The sequence below is a fragment of the Rhizopus delemar genome, genomic scaffold (assembly GCF_000149305.1).
Source record: "Rhizopus delemar RA 99-880 supercont3.8 genomic scaffold, whole genome shotgun sequence".
Taxonomy (NCBI): Eukaryota; Fungi; Mucoromycota; class Mucoromycetes; order Mucorales; family Rhizopodaceae; genus Rhizopus; species Rhizopus delemar.
In genome coordinates, this window is record NW_027137834.1 from 273,182 (window position 1) to 281,031 (window position 7,850).

Consider the following 7,850-nt stretch of genomic DNA (forward strand, 5'->3'; position numbering starts at 1 on the left):
ACGATAAATGTGGAGTGTTGGCGATATGCCCCACCTTTTTCTAACTCAGCAATGTTCTTTTTTTCAGACAACAATTGCAATACCGCATCATATGTTTGTATGTTCAGCAGCAGCTTTTTCTCCAGGGCATACTCCTTTAATAAATCCCCTGCCTTGTCAAAATATTTGAGCTCTGCTGCTAGGCAAATCATCTGTTCTGCTTCTTGAACGCCAAAAGGTACGTGTATAAACTTTCCTTCCTTCAGTTCCTTTAGGATATAAAACGCTTCGACCATGGGCCGCTTTGCCACCAAATAATCTGTGTGTACTGTAAACCTCATAAGAAACTGGTCAATATCCTCTCGCGTCAATTCTGCCAGGCTCTGCGGTTCTTGTGTCTTGAGTCGACAGTAACTTTTCAACAATCGTTTTCGAGCCACTCGTCTGGTGATGGTTGTCTCGGCAATGGGTGATTCAATTTTAAGATGGGTTGTATATTTTTCTGGATGATATAGTTCATTACGAAAATGGTCCAACAAATTCACCCTGGTTGTCACAGGGCGGTAGGGCATATTTCTCGAAAGACAGTTTTGACATAATATTTTTGTAAATAAAGTTTGTGGCCTCCAGCCTTCTCTTTGCAATATAGACTGGAAGGACATTTACAAAAAATATAAATGTTTTTTCTCGTTGCTGTTTAAAAAAAAAGTAGATCTGTCAAATTGTTGCAAAAGAAAAATACCGGGTGCTGGAAAAACTTTTTTTGGGCAAAAAAAGTTGGACATTTCACAAGTCACCCAACTCTTTCTTGATGAAAAAAAAATAAAAGTGACGTGTATTGCGGAGATTACAAATTGTCTTGATCCGCAGCTCCTTATGCCTATGAAGGCTGGAAACATGTTTTCATTTTAGCTAGCAGAGCTATTAGCTTTTGCGTAATGATGCTACCACAGTGCTTAGCTTTGATGCACTGCAGAAGTCCTTCTTTATTACATCAGAGCTTTTCATTCAACATGTAAGCTGCTAGAGTCTACCTTATTGTTTTATTCAAGATATAATGTATTGTACTTTTTTTGGATTGTGTAGCAACTACAGTGTGATTTTAGCAAATATGCAGTTATTTATTTAATGGTTAAAACATCTAAAAGAAAGTATGCTTTGTGTTATTAAAAAAACATGTACTTTTAACACAAATATGTTTTTCCGTTGTATTTACATCATTAAGGACAAAGTTTCTAGAGATTATTCTTCAGTTTAGATGGCTCTCCTGTGATGAGACATGAAGCATCTCCATTTGTAGCTGTAATGCGTACGATTTGTTTAATAGGCGTCGTAGTTGCTCTGTAACGCGATCTGCTTCCTATTATATCACTTAGTCTCAAACAATTATTTTGCGATTTATCATATAAACCTCAGTTGCCATCTTGTTTTCTCTCATCAGCTCTATATATTCTTTGGATTCTATTTCTTCTGCCTTATTCTTTTCTGGCAATTCGTTTGTTTCTAACCAGTTTGTAGTTGATCTGAGTGTTCTTAACAAGCTTTCCAGATCTTGACGTGATTTCTGAAGAGCTACAAGATCTGGTTCAACTGTCAGTGAAGAACCTGAAGCTGTAGAGACTGAACGAATGATTTTTAACATTGTTTCCCATAATTCTGTTAATGTCAGTAATCCTTTATTCGCATTTTCGTATACTTGAAGTGATTTAGTGGTTGCAGACATAACGGAAATATGGGGCAGAGAAAAAAAATTATTTATTACTGTTTTAAAAATTTACATATATTCCAATACTGTTTGACACACAAAAGTGGGATTAGATGGATGATGAATAAGTATGAGGTTACAATAAATATATAATTTATTTACTTTTTTTTTATTCTTATTTAAAGTGTCATTATAAAAGTTATCAAGCAAAAAAATAAATAAATAAATTACAAGACGTATCTGAAGGAAGGATGACGGTCTCCAACTAAATCAGCACCACCGTGTTTTTCAATTTCTTTTTCCTTTTGAGAGTCAGTCAAGAAAGTTCTTCGTTTGTTCTCTCGGGCTAACAAGATTCTGAGAAGAATCACAAGAATCGTTTGTGCTGCCATACATGAGAATGCGATTACGTTACCTCCAAAGTACTTTGGTGGATCTATAATGGGATAAATCAGTAAAAAAAAAAAGTAGTGAGGAAAAAATGCTGATAGAACAAACCATAATAAATTTGACCACCAATAGCGCCACCAATGGTGCCTACTGATACAATAGCTGCTGAAGCAACTGCTCGACGAGTCAATCCACCACTAATAAAAACTTGTGAACATCGTTTTCCTTCTCTTATAAAAGAAAACTTACAAATTATTGTTGAACCATGCAACTTTTACAGCAACATTTGCATATACACCAATAGTAACAATACAAGCAGCAATATAATTACCAGCTACATTGGATGTAGGCAAAAACATGAGAAGTAAGAAACCAAGTAATGCAAAGATGTTGGTACAAATCATGTGATAGGCTCGTTCAAAATACTTGTCTAATCATTTTTTAACAAGTTCAATTGGATGTATATACAACTCTTATTTTTGTCTTACCTGAGCTCCAGCCTATGACCACAGTAACTAAGAAAGCTAAAAAGTAAGGAGGAGTAGTCATTGCCTGTGCAGAAGCTGTTGACCATGTACCCATGTCAGCAATAATAGAAGGTAAAAAGAGTGTAACGCCCTGCAATGCACTGGTACCAGTGATATATATGGCCATATATATGTACGTCTTCCAATCTGTGAATACAGAAACGACCTGAGACCATGACCAGGAATGATCATACGAAGCACCAGCATCTTCAGCAAGTCTGTTTGATGCAAATTCTCTTTCTTCGTCTGACAAGAATTTAGCCGTTTCAGGACTATTGGGAAGATACCATGCTGTAAATACCGCCAAAACTACTGTTGGAACACCTTCAATAATAAAAAGCCTATTCAAATCACGATTTGCTCATTTAGAGGTTTGTATCCAAACTATTTCTCATCATTTTACCACTGCCATGTTTTTAAACTATCATTAGAAATTTGGCTGATACCGTATGCAATGAGACCACCAAAGGCACCTGCAAGGGAACTAAATGACCAAAAGAAACTAATTCGTCTACCATATTCTTGTCTTGTGTACCATAACGACATGTAATAAATTACACCAGGAAAAAAACCTTCAAATAGTATGATTCATATTTGCTCTATTTTTTTTTATTATTATTATCATTTTACCAGCTTCAAATACACCAATAAAGAACCGAGCACTTGCAATAGATGCAAAGTTTTTACTAGCTGCCATTGCAGTTGCAACTGTACCCCAAAGGCTACAGATAATAATTAAAAAAGTTATTCGTAACCAAATATGTACATCTACTTACAACATGAGAATTCCTAACCAATAAGACGGACGCCAGCGTCGCATAATGATATTTGAAGGTAAATCGAAAATTACATAAGAGAAATAAAAGATGGACAGTGACCATTTGTAATCTGATTTAGACATATTCAAGTCTGTTTCAAGCCCACCAAGCTTTGCATTACCAATATTTGATCTACAAGAGATGTAAATATGATCAGCACATGCAAACCCTATGATTTAGTCTATATTTTATACCTATCAATATAACTTAAAAGATATAGTACACATAATAAAGGAAGAATACGTCTGTCGAGTTTCCTAAAGTAAAAAATAATTTAGTTATAAGACACACCATAAGCAAAATGCGCACCTGATCAGCTTTGAAGTAAGAGCTTTTCTTTCACTTGATAAGTTTTCTAATTCTTCAACAAAAGAAGCATCATTGTTATTGTCCTTTGAATCACTAGGCTTTTCAGCTAAATGTATTGATGGAGATGAAGGCACTTTTTCAGAAGTCATTTGTAAAAAATGAATAAAAGTAAAAAAGAAAGAGCTAATGTAAGATGAAAAAGTATTAATTTATAAGAACAGCTCCTTATGCTAGATCAATAAGGTAATGCAAATATTCCTACTTGCTGAGTTATGTTATGATATTCTTGATTTCCCCAGCTTTTTCGAAACCATGAGTTTCAATTGCGGGGAAGTGGATAAAACCGCACCTTATTTTTTTTTTTCTTTCCCGGACAATTTTTCCTTTTTCAATGGAAAATTAACCAAATGTAGAAAATTTTTGAAGAGAGACTACTACAGACAACGGACTACATCTATTATAACTATAAGCATTATTTAAGTTTGTCTTCTTTTTTTTTTTGAAAAATAAAAAAGAAAAAAAACAAGCAGAAAGGATAAACACAATCAACTGCATTTTCTGGAACTTATTGGGCAAATAAGTAAAATAAAGAAATTAAGGATCTTGCATGATACAAGTACTATTTTTTCCCATTTGAAGCGGTAAAAATTAGTGAAACATTAGTTCTTTTCCTCACTAGTGACATAATATAGGGCATGAACTTTTACGTGTCGTTTATAAAGAAACCTGTCAGTCAAATACTACTTTGTTCGTAATAGTGGAAGAAAAGGAAAAAGAAGAAACTTTTTATGGTGACTATTGCTATTATTACTTTTCTATGTATACTTGTCAGTAAAAGTGGGGGAAAGCTTACACTTTTCAGCACGAAGCGTTGGCTGGATTTGAACAGTGATGTGGGGTAAATTTCCGTAAAACCGTCGTGTTTGTGTAATGTTTTTTCATAATTCTTTTTTTTAACGCATTTGAAACAACGGAATCTTGTTCGAACCATATATTATTTGGTCTCAATCAAAATAGGTTTCTATTGTCCTTTCTGCTTAATAATATGATTGATACACAAATATATGTAGAACGGTTTGTTCGACAAAGCTTTCAAATTCATGCTACAGAGACTGACAGCTACGAGTGAACACAGTTTCACTTTTTTAATATTCGCTTTCATTTCTTGATCTTGGAAAAAAATTCTTTCTGATCTTTAATTTGCTTATTTTCTTGTATGCTTTCGACTATTCATCTCCATATACATCTAGTTAATGTCTCTAGTAAAAATCTACCATGAAATATTCTTTTATTATTCATCATCACAATATCTTTAGTAACACAATAAGAGTAACATAGTCTTTAAAGATTTTGACACAGCCCTTTTTTAAAAGCTTCATGTTCTTTTGAATTCTGAAGGATTCATATTATTTTGCGATGCAACTTGAACTTCTTTGGTAAACGCAGCTTATTATGATCTTCTTGTATATAATCACAAGCTTTTTTTTAGTAAGTCCAACCAATGTTTCAGATCCTAAATAACTTAATATGGGAAAATGTAAAAGTTCCCATTGCCACCATATCCGAGGTTCATTTCCCTATTTTGGGAGTTTGGCAAAATTTAGATTATTTTATGCTTTATTTGTTTTTTTCTATTCAATTGATGAAATGATTTTAGTAATATTTTCTCTCTCTATTAAAATCCTTCATCAATAATACAAAATCATCAAATTTATTTCTCTTTTTCTAATGAGGTTGTGATTTTCCTTTTTCATTGTGCTGCTTTATTCGATGTACAGTAAGCCAAACAAGGATAGATGATGAATATAATCCATTGCTTGCTTTTTAAAGAGTACGTTCAATGAGATTTTCACAAGCATTTTTTACGAAAGATGATAAAAACCTTTTTTGAAGATAGAATAAATTCAGATTTATTACGCATGTCCTTTTTGCTCACGTATTTTTTCTGATCAATAACATTTTAGCAGTAGGAAAAATACGGAAAAGTTATTTTTTACCACATGTTCCTTCTTTGTTACATTGCGCTTCCATACCATATGCTCATGGTTTTGATTTTTAACCCACCTGCCTCCTTTTACTTTACCTATTTAATAATTTATCTATCAGCACCCTCTTTGATTAGTAACATTTGTTACCCAACTTGTTAGTAAACCTGCAGTGAAATATCCGGCTTTAATATCAATGATATTGCCGCATATAAAAATGAGAAAGATTAATGTACAATTTTATAATGAAGAGCATTGCTTTTCTTATTTTACACTTGTAAGATTTCTTTTTATTTTTTTCTGGTCAGAATAGAGACCTTTTCATGATCTATCTTACAAATGCCATACTGCCTCAAAAAGGTGACGCTACACAACCTGTTATCATTCACAACATGCTCTCTTATTAACAAGAAATAAAAGGGAATAAATAAAGTTTTTAATTCTCACGTATATTACAAGATTAAAAAAAAGGCTCCTTTTATAGCTGGCATATTTTTACTCTTTCAAGACGCTGCAATCTCCATTTAGGACCAAATTTGAGTTCTACCACAATGATCACTCTTGACAAGAGCACAAGTAAAGCTATAATAGTAAAAAACCACCCGGCACCAATCGCCTCAACACCTGGATTTACACAGAATACCGCAATAGCACCCAAGATACATCTAATCTATGCTTAGCTTTTGACCATTAAAAGTCGCTTTTAATTACCTTGTGAAATTATTGGAAGCGATAATAGCGGCCGAATTATCTGGAAATAAGTCGACGAGAAGAGTATTGATTGTACAAAATGTATAACAAGAACTAAAATTCACTAATAAAAAAAAAACAAGACAAAAAAATTAAACCAATGTCATTAGATAATAGGTTACCCACGTTCTTACTGAAAAATGTCATGACTAACGGAGCAGCAATGTGAACTCTGAATTCTATGCACCATCCATATGCTAATGTAAATAAGGTAAATACAATACCCCAAATGCCAGTTAAATTAAGCCGTGCAGCCTCAATAGGAAATCCAGAGTCGAGGTTTCTTCCACTAGTGTTCCTAAAAAGAGATATTAAAAAAAGCAAAGATAAAACGGTAGATTTTTACCTTTCTACTTGTCCTTGACCATTAAAAAAGGCATCTGAATACCTAGCGAATTGCCAATTTAATATACTTCCAGAACTATAGGAACCAAGGGAGGCCCCAATGCCACTCGCAAGATAACAGAGTCCGATTTGAAGTGTATTTAAATGATAGTTCTCTGTAAAAAGTTTTGTTAAACTCGAGAGCATGCTGTGAATGGTACCGTATTGCAGTGAATAATAGAATAATAAAATGGCGATATCTTTCTCTTTTAAATAGGATAACGATTGAAATATGTTGATGCTGCCTCTCTTCTTTATTTTGTTTTCTTGTATATTTTTTACTGCATCTGGACTGTTTAAATCATTTTTGATAGTAATAATTGAATCAAGTCGAGAATCTGTATTTGGTTCCAATTCCTGATTTTTAATTCTTTTTCCAAAATACTGCAAAGGAGTAGGGTTAGCATAACCTGAACCATCGCCGACAAGTGATCGTAGTGTTTCGGGAATAAAAAGTACTAGAGCGATCCATAATATAAAGGACATGATTGCCAACATCCAAAAAATCCATCTAAAGAATATCTTAATAAACTAAATAAATATCAAAAGAAAAAAATACCTCCAACCTAACGTTTGACTTATTAATCCACCTATAAATGTAATGAATAAAGCAACCAGATGTAAATAATTCAATTCACCTAAAAAAGGGCCAGCCACAGGGCCAAGTTGAGTAAGCATAGAATAGATTCCCATATATCCACCTCTTTCTGCAGGTGTTGATATGTCGCCTAAGCAAATTAAAATTTTTTAAAAAATTGTTGAATTCTGACAAAAAATCTGATTTCTACCAATTGTGCCGGCTCCAACTGCAATCGATGAGCTTGAGCCAACTGCTTGTAGCATACGCATGACTAATAACATGGGATAGTTTTGTGAACAACCTGCACCAACAGAGGCTAGCGAGTAGACAAAGAGTGTTACTATATAAACTAGGTCGTCTTCCCCATGTGTCTGCAATAGCACCCCAAAAGGAAGGTGATATCCCCGAAGTATCATGTACATG

The 7,850-nt window shown here is 33.7% G+C and overlaps 3 protein-coding genes across 3 annotated transcripts; all 3 read right to left on the reverse strand.

Annotated features, from left to right (window-relative positions):
• Positions 1 to 1,228: 1,228 nt before the first annotated feature.
• RO3G_10337 (uncharacterized protein) lies at positions 1,229 to 1,702 on the reverse strand (the record flags this gene model as incomplete). Its single annotated transcript, XM_067664922.1, has 2 exons — positions 1,229 to 1,339; positions 1,391 to 1,702. 2 exons carry the CDS (start codon positions 1,700 to 1,702, stop codon positions 1,229 to 1,231), a joined length of 423 nt encoding a protein of 140 aa, XP_067521023.1.
• A 209-nt stretch (positions 1,703 to 1,911) lies between these two features.
• Positions 1,912 to 3,877, reverse strand: RO3G_10338 (uncharacterized protein; the record flags this gene model as incomplete). Its single annotated transcript, XM_067664923.1, has 8 exons — positions 1,912 to 2,120; positions 2,183 to 2,271; positions 2,324 to 2,504; positions 2,563 to 2,942; positions 3,005 to 3,074; positions 3,232 to 3,323; positions 3,378 to 3,551; positions 3,729 to 3,877. 8 exons carry the CDS (start codon positions 3,875 to 3,877, stop codon positions 1,912 to 1,914), a joined length of 1,344 nt encoding a protein of 447 aa, XP_067521024.1.
• A 2,360-nt stretch (positions 3,878 to 6,237) lies between these two features.
• RO3G_10339 (uncharacterized protein) lies at positions 6,238 to 7,696 on the reverse strand (the record flags this gene model as incomplete). Its single annotated transcript, XM_067664924.1, has 6 exons — positions 6,238 to 6,295; positions 6,425 to 6,527; positions 6,598 to 6,761; positions 6,810 to 7,358; positions 7,407 to 7,437; positions 7,636 to 7,696. The coding sequence occupies 6 exons, from the start codon at positions 7,694 to 7,696 to the stop codon at positions 6,238 to 6,240; spliced, it is 966 nt and encodes a 321-aa protein (XP_067521025.1).
• Between the last annotated feature and the right edge of the window lie 154 nt (positions 7,697 to 7,850).